Source organism: Muscardinus avellanarius (genome assembly GCF_963383645.1).
Source record: "Muscardinus avellanarius genome assembly, chromosome: 14".
NCBI lineage: Eukaryota > Metazoa > Chordata > Mammalia > Rodentia > Gliridae > Muscardinus > Muscardinus avellanarius.
The window spans coordinates 71,651,562-71,667,336 of record NC_137800.1 but is presented as its reverse complement, the minus strand read 5'-3'; the positions used below and the strand labels follow the sequence as shown (position 1 = coordinate 71,667,336).

Here is a 15,775-nt window from a genome sequence, read left to right as displayed (position 1 = left end):
TAGAAGTGGGAGAAAAATGAATCTCTATTGTTTAATCCACCACAAAGCACCTTACGGTGCTTTGTTATAGCAACCCAAGAAACCAGCACAGGAAGACTACAAGAAGCAATTTCATCTGACTTCCTACATAATGTAGATCTTCTCAGTAATGGCTACATGTTTACTTCGGCTGGAGTTCTAATATGTTTTCTGTTGCTATTACAGAATTCCTGACACTGGGTAGTTTCTAAAGAAAAGAGGTACATTGAGCCCATGATTCTGAAGGCTGAGCGCTTCAAGATAGAGCAGTCACACTGGAGAGGGCCTCATCTACGTAAGCACGTGTGAATGACATTGCACTGTGGGGGTAGATGCACTAGAGGCCGGCAGGTGGGTCCAGAAGGTGGAGACCAAGAAGCTGACCTGCTTTTTAATTCACTCTCCTGAAAACTAGTGCTTTTTAGGAGAATTAACCCAGTCTCACCACAAGGACATCAGTTCCTTAAAGGCTCTACCTCCTAGACACCCACATTCCAACAGTTTAGTTTTGGGGAGGACAAGCCACATCCAGACCACAGCAGCCAGCCTCCAGGAGACAGTGCCTTCTGTTACTGAATCTTTACCATTTTCGTTTTCCCTGAAAAGCTTTATTTTACCTTCGATAAGTGGACAAAAGTATCTGTGCCTCTTCCACTTAGCCCCTAACAAGGCACCACCATTGACCCAGAGGCAGCAAAAAGTACCAGGTACTTGAATGAAGATCAACGGCCTCTGCGTTCAGGCCCTGCTAATACGAACTCAAAAGTAAGAGCGCATTTTTCTCTGTCCTCTGTGGCCTTGCAAAGCCTTCTGCCCCACGCAGTGCCCACCGAGAACAAATCGATGCTAACAAGCTGGCTGGCTGAATCATCAGACTCCCAATGCACCGGCCAGAAGCGCAGCGTCTTCCTCTCCTGCTACAAAAGGACAAGGGAAGAAACGGGAGTCGTGAGTCACATAGTAACACTGGAACTGGGAATCTCCCCTCCAAGAGTTGTCAAGGGCATCCAAGAGATATCTTCCCTGATAGGTTTCATTACATTCCTTCCCCCCACCACCACCAACCAGCCCTATTTTAGAGAGGATGGAGAGCCGGAAGACTGCCATCTCCCCTCCAGTCTGATTCAATAAGCATTTGATGTGTGTACACTGACCATTTCCCCAGGGAGGAATAACCAGAGTGATGGAGCTGATTAATTCATATAAGCCAGCTGCCAGAAGTTGCTTGGGGGCTAAATGACTCATGATCAGAGATCGGTGCTTTAGGAAAAGGGGGCCAACAGACCTCAGTTGGAGAATCCCTGGCTCTGGAGGCGGAGGAGAAATTCTGTCCCAACTCAGCCCCCTCTCTGCTGGGTACACCCGGACTTCTCGCCTCACATATTCACACCCAGTTTCATTCCACAAATGTTTGCTGAGTGGCGTTGATTCTGGGCAAGCCCCCTGCTAGGGACTATAGCAGCTACAAATATAAGACCCTGTGCACTGGAGGATGTTGGAGAGAAGGCAAGGCGATTCTCTTTACCCACACTAGCAGCAGTTCAGAGCCTGACATTTCTGTTTCTTCTTCATATGGGAATTGTAAAGACCCAGGTTGATAGTCTGACACCCTGGAATTTGCTTGCTGAGGAGCTCTAGGCAAAATCCCACGAGGGATTCATAAAACCTGACAAACTGATGGCAGACATTTATGGGGAAGTTTAGGATCAAGGCTAGTTGAGACAATTCTCAAGGACAACGAAGGTCAGGAGTCTTTCACTGCAGACTATCAGATGAACAGCCACACAAAGCTACTGTGCTCCAAATACTATGGCGTCGTCGCAGAACCAAACAAACAGAACAAAAAAGTATGAGAGAAAGTCAGAAATAAACCCACACCTGTGTCCAAACGTCACAGGGGACAGGGATGGCACTCCAGATCAATGAGGAGAGATGGATGATTCCAGAATGGTATGAAAATTATTGATGACTCCAGTAAAAATTAGTTTTTTTTTTACTTCAAAGTGATAAGGAGTCATTAGTGCTACTCACCAGGTATTCCAATTTCTCCAACTTCTGGGCCCATGTTGGAGTTGCACATCTCTGTCTCTGTCCCCCCTGAAGTCAGGCATGGCCACAGGGCTTGCTTTGGCCACTCCAACTGATCACAAGAAATGGGCATCACCTTTGAGAAAAACTGAAGCATCTGTGGCCTGCCACAGCCCTTCCTCCATCTCATCACACTGCTACACCTGTCTAAATAAGCATCCAATCCGCCTGTGCTCCTGGGGCACCGCAATGGACAGAGACCTCTGTAAACCAGGTTGGACACGCAGTGCAAGCAAGACACAAACTTGGGGTTCAGCCTTTGAGCTTTGGGACAATTTGTTTCTTCAATATAACAGCCTCTCCTAAAACAAAAATAAATCCCCAAATAAACTCCAGATGGTTAAAGACCTACACATAGAAACTTTTTTGTGTGTGTGTGGTACTTGGGGTGGAACCCAGAGACTTTCTACCTCCAGGCTATACTTCCAGACATTTTTTATATTTTATTTGGAAACAGGGTCTCACTAAGTTGCTGAGAGCCTCACTAAGTAGCTGAGGCTGGCTTCAAACCCGTGCGGTCCTCCTGTCTCAGCCTCCCAAGCGCGGGGATTACAAGCGTGCGCCACCATGCCCGGCTACACATAGAAACTTTTTAAAAAATTTAGAAAAGTATATAAGCACATATCTTTATAACCTCAGAGTATAGAATGATTTCTTTTAAATGTTTCCAAAATTATAAACCATTAAGGAAAAAGATTAATGTATTTATTTGCATTGGATTTAAAATTTTCCATTCACCAATAGAGACTACAAATTGAAACAACAAAGCCACAAACTGGAAAAGATATTTGCGGTGTGTATAGCTGACAGGAGATTAGTGTAGAGCGTACGTAAAAACACCCTGAAGATCGTCAAGGAAAGGGCAGACAAGCCAAAAGAAAACTGAGCAAATGCATTCAATGACAATAAACATATGGAGAAGCTGCTGAACTCCTTAATAATTAGGGAAACGCAAATTAAAGCATTTGTACCACTTCACACCCATCAGTTTAGTAAAAATGAAAAGTTTGATAATACCCAGGGTTTCCAAGGATGCAAAGAAACAGAAACTGTTTTGATAACACTGGCAGGTGTGAAAAATTAGAAAACCACACTGAAAAGCAATTTAGCCAAATTGAATGAAATTGAGGCCATGGAAACCTCTCTGCTCAATAATAATTCTTCCCAGTGGATTTCCTAAATAATTCCTGCACATTTGCTCAGGGAAGAGTGTGATCAGGTGTGTTCTTCCTATTTGTACTGGCAACCAATCAAGAAACAACTCAAATGTGCATTATTAGCCAACACCATAGACCATCCTAGCTCATGCAATTGGAATGGTAACGTGGCCCCTGTGTCTCCTGGGATGTATCTCAAAATGTATGGCAATGGTAGACTTTTCTCAATCTTCATCCCAAATTAAATAAGCTGGGATCTCAGAACTAGAGTTTAAGAAACAGAGAGAAGCAGCCAGCAAAAAGTAAATTAGAGCAAGTGTTGAAGAAGTATATCATTTAAGTTATAAACATAAGCAGTAAAAGAATCACAAACGATGTAACCAACAGAACTTGAAAGGAGAAGTCATATGAGTTAGTACCATAACTTCAGATGGAAAGTCGTGTGAGTGAGATACCTCTCTCAGAGCAGTGAATCAAGAGGTACTCTATAAAGTAGATATGTTAAGACACACAGAGCTAGAAGGCAATGCCTCTAGAGTAGTAGGTAGAGCTGGATAGGAAAAACAAAACACTTACATTTTCACCTGGTAGCATCCTGATGTTGGCCACCAGGTGAGGAAAATAGGGCTGCTAAAATAGGGTTGCTCTGGTGATTGGCTGAGATAATGCATTTAAGGCAGTTAGCCCCTGATCTGGAACATAGTAAGTGCTTAATAAATCTTAGTATTATCATCATGAGACTTCCAAAATTGAATGCTATTAGAAAGGAAACAGGGCCTCAGATTCCTGGGGTTTTGTAACAGAAGCACAATGTAACTCAAAAAGCAAAGGAAACTATTATGTTGCTCAACAGAGAACATCACTTTAGGTTCATTAATGCTTTGGGTAGCATGTCATAATTTTGCAACCCAATGTTATGCAGAATTGACAGATGTACCCATGTCAGATACTTCTACAGACAACAGACTCCAGTCTCACATTTACCTGCATAATTGAAAACAAATGATGCCTAACAGATGTTTTATTATTTCTGAATCTCATATTAGAATAATGTCAGCATCTTGCAAAATAGATTTTGATTAATAACTTGCATACACTAAACCTTTTAAAAGAAAAATACTGGATTTGATGATCTGAGATTTTCAGATTATGAGATCATTAATCATTTTAAGTGTTATGTCTCATTTCTGCTAAAGAGTTATTTTATACCCTTATGAGCCATGGCATGTTTATTAGACTCAAGTTAAAGAAGAAAATCATTTCTGCTCATGGCTATTCACATTCTGTTTAAAATAATTTCTAAACCAGAAATGATTTTTCCAACACTCCAATAAATATAGGGAGTGTTAAAATGAATTTAATAGATATAATTTAATTTATTTATATTATGCTAATTATAAATATATTAATTATAAATATATCAAATTATAAAATTTAATTTGATATGTTTGTGTTATATTTAATATATCTATATCATATTATGTGAATTTAATGTTATATATTATATATTATGTATCATATGTTATATATTGAGATCCCCTGCACATTTTCATGCCCTAATGCAGTGACAAGATATTAACACCCATCAATAAAGAGTCCAGCTATTTGAAGAGACTGCTACTGAGGATGCCTGTCTGAATTCCAGCTGAACTTACCCATGTTTCAGGTGGAATCAGTCCATAGCTCTGCATACATTTTACAAAAATGTTTAATCCTACTGCAATGCGTATATACTTCCACTACATTAAAAGGAAAAGCTCTATGTTTTGGAGACCCCAAATGGGAGCTCATTTTGAATCACCCCAGCTAACAAATGCAATGAGCAACACTGTACAGAAAGCTGCCCTAAGCCTGCGCGCTGTAAGAGCAAGTTAGAAAAGCAGAGAGGAGGAACAACGAAAAATAATAACAATAAGCAAGCTAATTCATGCACCTCTGAATCTGGGGACGTGAGGTCATTGAGAGGTGGCACGGAGGAAGCGAGCCTCTTGTCTACTCTCAGCAGCCAGGCAACTGCTCCTCTGCTGAGACCAGAGACCATTGGTCCTCAGAGACACCGGGCGCACGGAGGGAGGTGAGCAGCCCTGCAGAAAGCAGGCAGTAAAGGATGGGTCATACTTTTAAAAGGACGTTGGATATCCTCTTTCCCTCAGTTTGCAAAGCACTGGCAGCCAGAATTATCCTCTGCAGGTGCATAACTTAAGATAGATCTGCAGAGTGAAGATTGAGCACCTGCCAATAAAAGGAGAGGCTCCTCCCCAGGGCCCCAGGGATGACAAGCCCCAGCCCTGCTTGCGGAGCTTCATCGAGTTTGTTTAGTTCCTCAATAACCTGAAAAGACAGCTGAAGATCAGAGACTTCAGCCAGCTCTGATATGTAGCTCAGTAGTCAATTTTCTAGCATGTGTGAGACCCTGGGTTCAATCTCCAATACCACCACCACCACCACCACACACACACACACACACACACACACACACACACAGTCATGTAGTTTTATCTCTTTTTGGTAAGATCAACATTAATGCTTAGACTAAATATTGTGCATAGCTGAGCCTGAAGTTATAGAGCATTCTGAATTACATTTTCTTTCTTATATCACTTTTTGTTTTCCGTGGAATTAATTGCCTCATTTAAAAATTAAGTAGATGTCTTTGTTCCTATCACTGAGGCTCCATCTCCATGAAAAATGGAGATCAAAATAAACAGATAAATTAACTAGGAGGAAACACACAGTGCGGGAAGCAGCGGGACACATAAAAACTCTAGAATCAATGGCCTCACTAAGGCTCAACAAGACAATGTGCTATAAAAACACAAAGAAAGTGTCACTCAAAAAAAGAAAGAAAGAAAGAAAGAAAGAAAGAAAGAAAGAAAGAAAGAAAACATTCAGAGGACAAGAAAATGTCCTGAGGTTTAAATTGACAAATACAGTACAGAGAATGCTTGATGAAGTTGAGAAAAATTCTCCAGAATTAGATCAAACATGAAAAAGATGAGAACTAGGAGAGAAAGAATAAGAAAATCAGAGGATCGATCCAGAAGAGTCGAAAACTGACCCACTGGAGTGCCAGAAGCTAGAAGAGAGAAAATGGAGAGCAGGGTATTTTGCAAACTATGATACAGGAACATTCCAAGAACTAAGAGACACAAACTTCCAGATGTGCCTAAGTGTCTGATATAATAAATGTAAGACAGCTGCATAATAGCATCTCACTATGAAATTTTAGGATAGTGTGGGTAAAGAAAAGACTAGTGAATTTCAAAACAGGAAAAAGAAAAAGTGCACACAAAGAATTAGGAATTAGAATGCTATAAGACTTCCCATAGCAATTCTGGGGTCAAAAGGCAAGAGAGCAATGAGGGAACTTGATTTATAACCATATCATCAGTCAGGCCTAGGGCTAGAAGAAGGATATTTTCAGACACGCAAGGTTCTTAACATTTTTACCTTCATGCATTTTTCCCCCCAGAAAGCTGTTGGAAAACGTGTTTCATCAAAAACTGAATAAGCCAGGCTGGGGGCGTAGCTCAGAGATAGAACAATGCACAAGGCCTTGAGTTCAGTTCCCAGCTACACACACACACACACACACACACACACACACACACACACACACGAATAAACCAAGAAAAATATGGCAAAGGAATCAACAAAAGTGAATCTGAGAATTCCCAGGAAGATGGAAGTCTGGAGGTGGCAGCTGTGAGGAAAGTATTTCATCTAAATTGGACCAAGAGGGTGCGAGGCTGAGGAGGGCTGGCCTCGCCAAGATCAACTGGCAAATTTTCTATCTCGTTGCAAGTGATAGTGACCTAGAAGAAAAATGTTCAATTGTCTGAGATTCTGAGGATGCCTTAGTTCTAGGAATAACAAAATCGACGTAATTTTTAAACGAGGCAGTTAACAGGGGAAAATCAACAAAATGATTCAATATGAGAAAGAAAATGTCCTCAGAATGTGCTATAACTCATCTATGTGCAATATTACATAGTCATGACAATCTAAGCACCAAGGTTGATTTCACCAAAAATTGTGATGTAACTACATTGAGTGTGTGTGTGTGTGTGTGTGTGTGTGTGTGTGTTATGTGTGTTTGGTACTGAGGATTAAACCTAGGGCCTTGTACATACTAGGCAAGTGCTCTACCACTGAGCTATATCTCCAGCCCTAGATATAACTATATAGGAAATATGTAAGAAGTATGTGTGTGTGTGTATATGTTTATGTCTGTCTGTCTGTAGAATGCGGTAAGAAAATTAAATTCTCATTTTCCACGATACAATAATGACTAAAAATGGGGAAAAGTAAATTGTCATATTAGCATAATTTTCAGACATATAGAAGAGGGGGAAAAGAACAATTTAAGAGCAGAAAGTAGCCACCCTTACAAGACAAGGAAAAGTTATTCAGAGGCATGTGCTTTTAATTTAATACCTTTAGTACTCTGTTAACCCCATGAACATTTATAACTGACAATGGGACTTATTTTAAAATATATAGATATATATCCCTTTGAAAAAGCAGTTTCAGTAGAGTTGTAGAGTATAATGGGGGAGGGGCCTCCCAGGGTGGAGATGAGGGGGCAGGGCCTTGGAAAGCATCTTCCTGATGTGATCATGGTGGTGACTCTAGGTGCTGGGGATGGCAGAAGGGCACCAAGTACCCAATACACCATGCAAGGAAACCGCCTCTAAGACTATCACTGCCAAGCAGGTTTGGGTGGGAATCCAGGTGGTACTTGTGGTAAGTACGGGGAGACCCATGTGGGGTCCTCCCTGTCCTGATCACTTGTCACCCAGGACCAAGCCCTTCATCACCTCCCCCTTCTCATCCTCCTCCTCATGGCTACAGGTGCCTGCCTGTGTGTGGTGAAGCTCTTAAGTGTCTGCTTTATGGACGTGCTCTCAGGACTTAAAGGCTTTGGCCTTACTTCCCCAAAACAAATAATTCAGATGGGCATTTCATTTCTTCATTTCATATTTTTACAGATAATATGAACATATAGGGACAAAATATTTTGCATATTTTGTGGTTCACAATTTGATAATCGCTGTTATAAAAAGAGTAAGTTGACAGATACTGACAAGGCAGAGTAGTGTAAGGCCTCAGTGCCAACGCAAAAGCACAGTCCTCCAATCACTTCTGATGGTGGCTTTATCATCTGTAAAATAAGCAGTTGACTTTGATTTTAAAAAAAAAATCTAGCTGGCCAGGTGTGGTGGCACATGCTTGAAATCCCAGTACTTGGGAGGCTGACAGGAGGATTGTAGTTTGAGGACAGCCTCAGCTCCATAGTGAGGCCCTCTGCAACTTGTTTTGAAATAAAGAATAAAAAATAGGGCTGGGGGTGTAGCTCAGAGGTAGAATACCCCTGGGTTCTATCCCTAGTACTAAAACAAACACACACACACACACACACACACACACACACACACACACACACCTTTCTAGTCCTAAATTTGATGATCAAAAACTCTGGTATTTGTTTCCCAAAAGTTGGAATATTTCGGGCTCTACTCTTTGAGGATTCACTATGGAAGTTTCATAGGCTCAATAAATAACAACTACTTATATTCCACTGAGACTTCCTTCTGTGTATATTTAGGCATCTCTCTGTGTGTAATGACTCAAAGATTGATGTAGGCGTGTAGGGACAAAGCCACAAAACTTTGGCAAGAATATAAATTCATAAGCCGAAAACAAGTGAAATTATCCATTTCAATTGGTCATTTCAATTCAATTGATAATTATCAATTATCAATCACCTCTATTATCCACACTCCTGGCATCCCGTTCCTTTCCCCTCTTTCATTTTGCCATTCTATTTGGACCTCATGCTTCATCGTGACCTTCTTCTTGGCTGTCCTTTTAATTACATACTGGTTCAGTGATTTACATCTGTCGTCAGATTCTATGTTGTGACTTTTTAGCAATTCTCTAAGGCAGAGTTCACAAAGTATGCTCCACAGAATACTAATTCCATAAAACTGGAAGTTTTGAGAGTGGTCTGTGGTTATATACATTTGTAAAACGCTGGATTCGCCAAACAAGTCTCTTTAACCGACTGACGCAGCCATTGCCAAGATGCTAACGCTCACTGAGAATCTTTGAGAAGAGGATGTGGTCTGTTCAGCTTCTTCCACACACACAGCCAACCATGAAGTCTTCCTTTCTTAGACTGGCTATTTGGACTTGCTCCACATCATACACTATGGAACAATTTCTTTAATGATGTACTCCTTTTAAGACTACAATTGTCTTTACATTTTTTTGATGAGGTGTAACATATATCAATATTATTTCAAAGAGCCAAGGAATACTCATATGTTATGCATAATATGTAGCTAGTAATGTGAGTTAAAATAATGAGTCATTAAGTTTTATAATCAAAAAATCTGGCAAGGTTCCCATTTGGGATTTAAAGTTGTAAGTGGGGAAGAGGGTTAAGTAATTAGCAGTACAATTTTCCTCCCCCATTCCAAGAACAGAATTTAGTATTCTTTGGTCTCCAAGGACCACTTCTTCACTCCATCCTCCACTCTAGCAGCAGAAAGATCACATAAAATTAGGCTACATTATTTGCTTCTATTTAACGGATGATTAGAGTTGGTCAAATTATAGGCTACAAATAATTTTAAAATTTAAAAATTCTAACTAACAATAAAGTTCCTATTAACAATAAATTTAACTATAGAAATGCATAGTTCTGGCTGGAATCTTGAATAAAAACACATCAAACAGAAACATTGTCAACAGCCAGTCTGCTATTAGCTAGAATAATTCCTATTGCTCAATAATGGTAAATACTATGAGAGAAGAAATAATTACCTCAGAGACAAGCAACTGAGTCCATTATTCTATGAGAGGTCATTAAAATAGTTTTTAGTGTTCATAAAAATATTTTCAAATAGTACTTAAGTGGATAATTACCAACTACTGGAAGACTGATATGGTTCTCTTTCACAAATCTGTTTTCTGAAATGTGTTTATGTGTGTGTGTGTGTGTGTGTGTGTGTGTGTGTGTGTGTGTGTGTGTAGGAGAGTGGCAATGGGTGCAGAAGGTTCTTCTATAAATAACTAAAGAAATCAGAGAAAATGTAGGAAAAAGGGAAGAATGTGGGAGGTTTTGGCTCAACAGTATCAAAAACAGATGTTCATTTATTGACTAATGATGTTATTTAGCATTAAAAAATAGCATTTCATAGCTAAAGTGTTAAAATAATTAAAATTCATTTAAAATTCTTTTAGAAGATAAGCTTTCTTGTCTGATGATAAAGAACAATAAAAGCTCAATTTATTCTAAACCACTGAGCAGGAGCCATCACGAAGCCACCTCTTAGGATCATTTGGCCTTAGTCCCGAATATTAGTAACAAAGAAGTAACTCTTGTTTGGCACAAGCAAATTGAGATTGTGTTGGCAAGAATTAGGGAGAAATGCTAAGTTTAGAATTCCACAGCATATACTTACTTAAGAGAGAAAAACCAAAAACAGCCAAAGGTTAACTGTTGGATCTATGTGGTAAATGAACCAGAAATAATTGTATCATTCTCTCGACTACTGCACCTATTTGAACATCTTCATGAAAAAGAAGCTTGAAGAATCTTATTTTGCATAAACCACTCTGATACCTGTTTCCATTTCTGTTCACCTAATAGTCTTAATTCCTTCTCCTTTCTCTGGGCCCCTGAGACCACACATTCTCTGTTCCTTCCCCTCCCAGGGCTCCAAAGTAGCCCCTTTGACAGCTCCTCTGCTGAGGGTTCAAAGTTACAGCCTTGGAGAGCTCAGTGTGTCTCTCTCCTCTCTCCATCTCAACATTTCTCTTCTCTTTACCCGCAGCTGCTGTTCCCAAAGCCGGGTCTCCAGGCCAGTCCTCCTCTGGAAGGTGCGTATATCTGAGCATACACTGAAGGTTTCCTTATACTTCTTGAGATAACTAGGATACAAACATTGGCTGCTGAGCACATTCTTTTCATGAAATTCTGACCATCTCAATTTAAAGGCTAATATGTTGCAATTCTAAGAAGCTCCTAATTAATTAAAATGCTTGTAATTATTTTAATTAAATGGTTTAATTAAATTAAGGTTCAACCACTTTTAAAAATGCATGAACACATATCCCAACTTAGTGTACACAGTGTCCAGGACATATTCCAATTTCTGATTTATTTTTCCCTAAACTTAAAGCATCTTTATGCCAGAACCATAAACATATATATACTGAGTAGATTTAGATATTGAGGATCTACTGGAATCGGCACTGTCATTGGCTCTTGAGGACCTACTGGAATTGGCACCGTCATTGGCTCTTGAGGATCTACTGGAATCGGCACTGTCATTGGCTCTTGAGGAAAGCTCTGGAGTAATATACGGTGCTTCAAAAGAATCAAGGCAACTGCTTACTCTGAAGAGTGTGCAAAAAGAGGCATCTCCAAAATGCTGGCAGACAGGGAATCAGTCCATACTCTCCCAAGTTACCCACCGCCCTCATCTGCACTGTAATACTTACCCTTTCAGTTTGCCTACCAACCCCAGCCATTCCTGTTGCTTCTTTTCTACCAGGCTGACATCCTGAGAAATTTCTTCAAGGTGTCTTTGAAGTCCCGTATATGTTTACCACCCAGCAAGTGCCAACACTTTCTGGTCTCAGCATCTAAGCATGAGCTCGCAGAGTACTGATGATGGCACAGGTCGCTGCTTTCTTTAAAGGGCTGTTTTCTGTGATTAGAAGTGAATAAAATTATTATTCTTTATAAGCGTATGGTGCCAACTCACTAATTGTCATAAGCACAGACCTGCCACAAATTCTCAAATAATTTCTACAAATTATTTCTATAATAATGGTTTTAGTTATTTAGGTAACAGGTAATTTTAAAAATCTGCCCAGACCACCCAAGGCAAGGCATTCACCAACTAAATTGGATTCTATTTTGTTGAGCCTCTAGGCAAAATCTGGAGACCAAATCAAACAAATTAAAGCCAAAATTTTTACTTATAAAATATACTATTTTTATTCCATCTTCCCTAGTGTTTCTCTCCTGCTTTAAAAAAAAAAAAAAGTATGAAGGAGCCGGGCGTGGTGGCGCATGCTTGTAATCCCAGCATTCAGGAGGCTGAGACAGGAGGATTGCAGTTCGAGGACAGCCTCAGCTATTTAGAGAGGCCCTTTGCAACTTAGAGACCCTGTTTCAAAATAAAGAATCAAAAAAAAAAAAAAAATAGGGCTGGGTGTGTAGCTCAAAGGTAGAATACCCCTGGGTTTCATCCCTAGTACCACAACAACAAAAAAAGTATGAAGGCCTTTTTAGAAGTTCATTGGGTCAGGTCTGTTTCATCGGAAGTTCTCCAGTCTTGTGTGCATGGTAAATAAAGGTGGTGGCTTAATTAATGTTTCCAAAAGTTCATATTTGTACTTACCTGGAGTTAACAGGGATCCAAAGTGTTAACTGAACTTCAACCACAAGTCAGAGAAATCACACTTCTACTTTTGGAAATAATATCAGTTTAATAGACAAACAAAACATTATCACAGTGAATAAAATTATTAAAGCACTGCCCTTTTCTCATTGAACAACATGAAGAGTTTTTGTTGTTATTGTTGTTGCTGTGGTTATTATACATTTAAAACCAAATCAACTTACTGGAAACTAAAGAAAAAGACTGCCACAATGCACAGAGACACAAAGTTAGCACTGCAGACGTTATACAAATAAGCAAAATGCACAGTACCCATGTTCAGAGCTTTCTCCAAATCTCATCATATAACTCACCAATTTTTTCAATGTTACCTTTCAGACAAAATGATCATTTTTAAAAAACCTTATAAATATATAAATCCAAACCACAAAACATCTCTTAAACATTATTTACTCAAAGTACAAATGGATTTCTGGAAACTGCGTTCACAATGCTATCTAACCTAGATTTTGTGGAATCATAAATGTATTTAGCCGAATCTTGGGGCTTAAACTCCTTGGACCACATCCCACATATCCTTTCTCATCATACTTACCTTCTCAAAGTTATACAAAGAAAATCAGACTGCTATTCTAGATAAGTATTACTTTATCCTGAATAAGGAGATTGGAAACGGCCAACTGTAACTATCACGCAACAAATATTTTACCACAGACAAGTTAAAGTAGCCTTAGTAATGCCCTTTTCTAAGAGTTATAAATATTTTAATGTTAATCATCAGCAATGGGTTTTAGAGGCTAAAATGTTTTTTTGTTGTTGTTTTCCCTAGTTTCTTGAACAGTCTATTCTCCCAAACCTAAAGTCTGCTAGACAGTTTCTGCTCATAAATATATACATTCAACTTCCCTTACATCGTGAAGAGAAGTTCATTAACTCAAATCACATAGCTTATGCTTTGATTTGAAATAAATTTAAGAACTGGAACCTATTCCAAAGCTGCCTTGATGACAGCGGGGACAGCCACATGCTGAGTTGCACCCTGCGGACTCCACCTAACTCCCTTGAAGGGTCTTTCCAAGCAGGTAGTGGCTCTGCCCAAACTTCTACAGTACGTGGTCTCACAACAGACCCAAACCACTGTATTTTGGTACAACTCAGCGCAGTACCAGCAAAAAGAAAAGACCTAAGGTCTCAGCCTTCAAACCATGAGCCAGAGCATCCTGCAAATTGTTTCTGGATTTTCACTGCCACAATTCAAACCCAGATTGTTATAGGACTGAGTTATGTAAGTCCTCCACTATGAATCTTAAAAACAATGGGAAGAAAAGAAAATCCTCAGAAACCTACATCTAGTGTAAATGGAACCTGGTTAAGGATAAAGGGTGGGGGCCGAATGAGCAATGTGGTTAAAAACAAAACCAAGATGTTTTTAAGGAAAGGAGGTTTCCATGAATAAAAACCGCTCTGGGAGAAGTTCATTCTCCTCAGTTCTTCCAGAGAAGCCTCAGGAGAGAGGAAAACAAAGATGGAGGAAAGAGTCTGTGTCGGAGACAAGCAGCCACGGTCTGCCATGAGGTCTACTTTGGTGCAAATTCCTCGGTGTTTCCATACTTTTTTAACTATGTGGCAAAATAGGTGTTTTTGGTTGGAACTCCTCAAGGGACTGAGGCCTGGTGTCTGGGAGCGGGTGAGAATGCAGACGCGATGGCCATCTCGGCGTGAGCAGCCGACCTCAGTGCCATTAGCTTAAGAAAGCAAGCACCTCAGGATCATTCAGGGGCTCCAATATCAGAAGCATGCGGTGCACAACTGCAAACGCATGCATCGTGGACAACCCTCCTCTGGGGTCCACCCACCATCGCCAATTATCATGGCCGTGACAGGAGAAACCAGATCCCGCCCCCCTAATTTCCACAAAGACCCGTACTAAGCTCAACACACCTTCCCCGGGTGCTGTCTGCCAGTGAACAGTGAGATCCTGCTTTTTCTCTGGGAAGCCCCCGTGGAGGCTGGGCTTACAGAGCTTTTTTGCTAACCCCTAGGTAGAAATGAACATGTTTACCTCCAGCATTCAGGAAGAGATATCAAGTCAACATGTGATGGAGAACGGACCACAAGCATATGGCCAAGGGCTGTGTTAATGCCATGAACACCAATCTTCACAAAAGAAAGGAAACTAGCTCATAAGTGACCTAACTTCGAACCTGGCAATGTGTGTCACACGTCTTACTTTGCACAGCGATTACGAAGGAAGCGCCATGCAGTCCAGAAACTCGTGACAAACGCATTGGCAAAAACCGTACACCATGAGGATGACGAGGCTGGAAGGGACGAGGCTGACGAAGACGACCCCGAGGGTGACTTTCTTAGATACCAGCAAGTAGATCCCTAAGGGCAAGGAGCTGAAGTACAGCAAGCCCAGCAGCCACACGAGCACCCGGATGGATGTCTGAAACAGCAAGGACGTGCAGTTCCACACCGTCCAGTTGTGGGACACAGTGGTCACAGAGTCGAAACTCGCAGGCCTATAAAACTCCACCACGGGAGTGGAGCTCAGCGAGGTGGAGCTCTCTCTCTGAACCTCCATGATGGTGATCACCAGGCAGTTGGAGGACGTGTGCGAAGGGCTGACGAGAGAGGCCAGCCTCTTGGGGGTCAGCAGCAGCTCGGTGGGGTTCTCCGGCAGGCACTTCTTCCCTTTGCCCCCGCAAGTCAAGTTTACCAGGATGTTGTTGTCGTCGGGCAGGCTGCTTACCTCGTCGTCCGGCAAGCACGTCTCGAACCTGCAGAAAGGACAGACGATGACCCCTTGTGGGGAGTCCCCAAAGTCTATGATCTTGTAGAGGCATTTGGCACAGACCCTGTGACAGCACTCCAGCACTTTGGGTTTCCTCTGTTTCAGATTATAGCGATTATAGCAGATCTTGCACTCCAGCTCATCGGAGCCCTGAGACTCCGCAGGGTCTTCGGGCGGTTGGCTAGCCATCGTGAGTCAAACACACAGGCTCATGCAGATGTGTCTGGTGGAGGAATGACTGCGGCTAAAGTGTCAGCTGCATCAGGCAGGGAGGAGAACGGGCTGGAAAAGCA

The 15,775-nt window shown here is 41.1% G+C and overlaps 1 protein-coding gene across 1 annotated transcript; it reads right to left on the bottom strand.

Moving 5' to 3' along the window:
* Positions 1-14,927: 14,927 nt before the first annotated feature.
* RNF182 (ring finger protein 182) lies at positions 14,928-15,671 on the bottom strand (the record flags this gene model as incomplete). The annotated part of the gene is made up of 1 exon (XM_080709710.1): positions 14,928-15,671. The coding sequence occupies one exon, from the start codon at positions 15,669-15,671 to the stop codon at positions 14,928-14,930; it is 744 nt and encodes a 247-aa protein (XP_080565836.1).
* Positions 15,672-15,775: the final 104 nt, after the last annotated feature.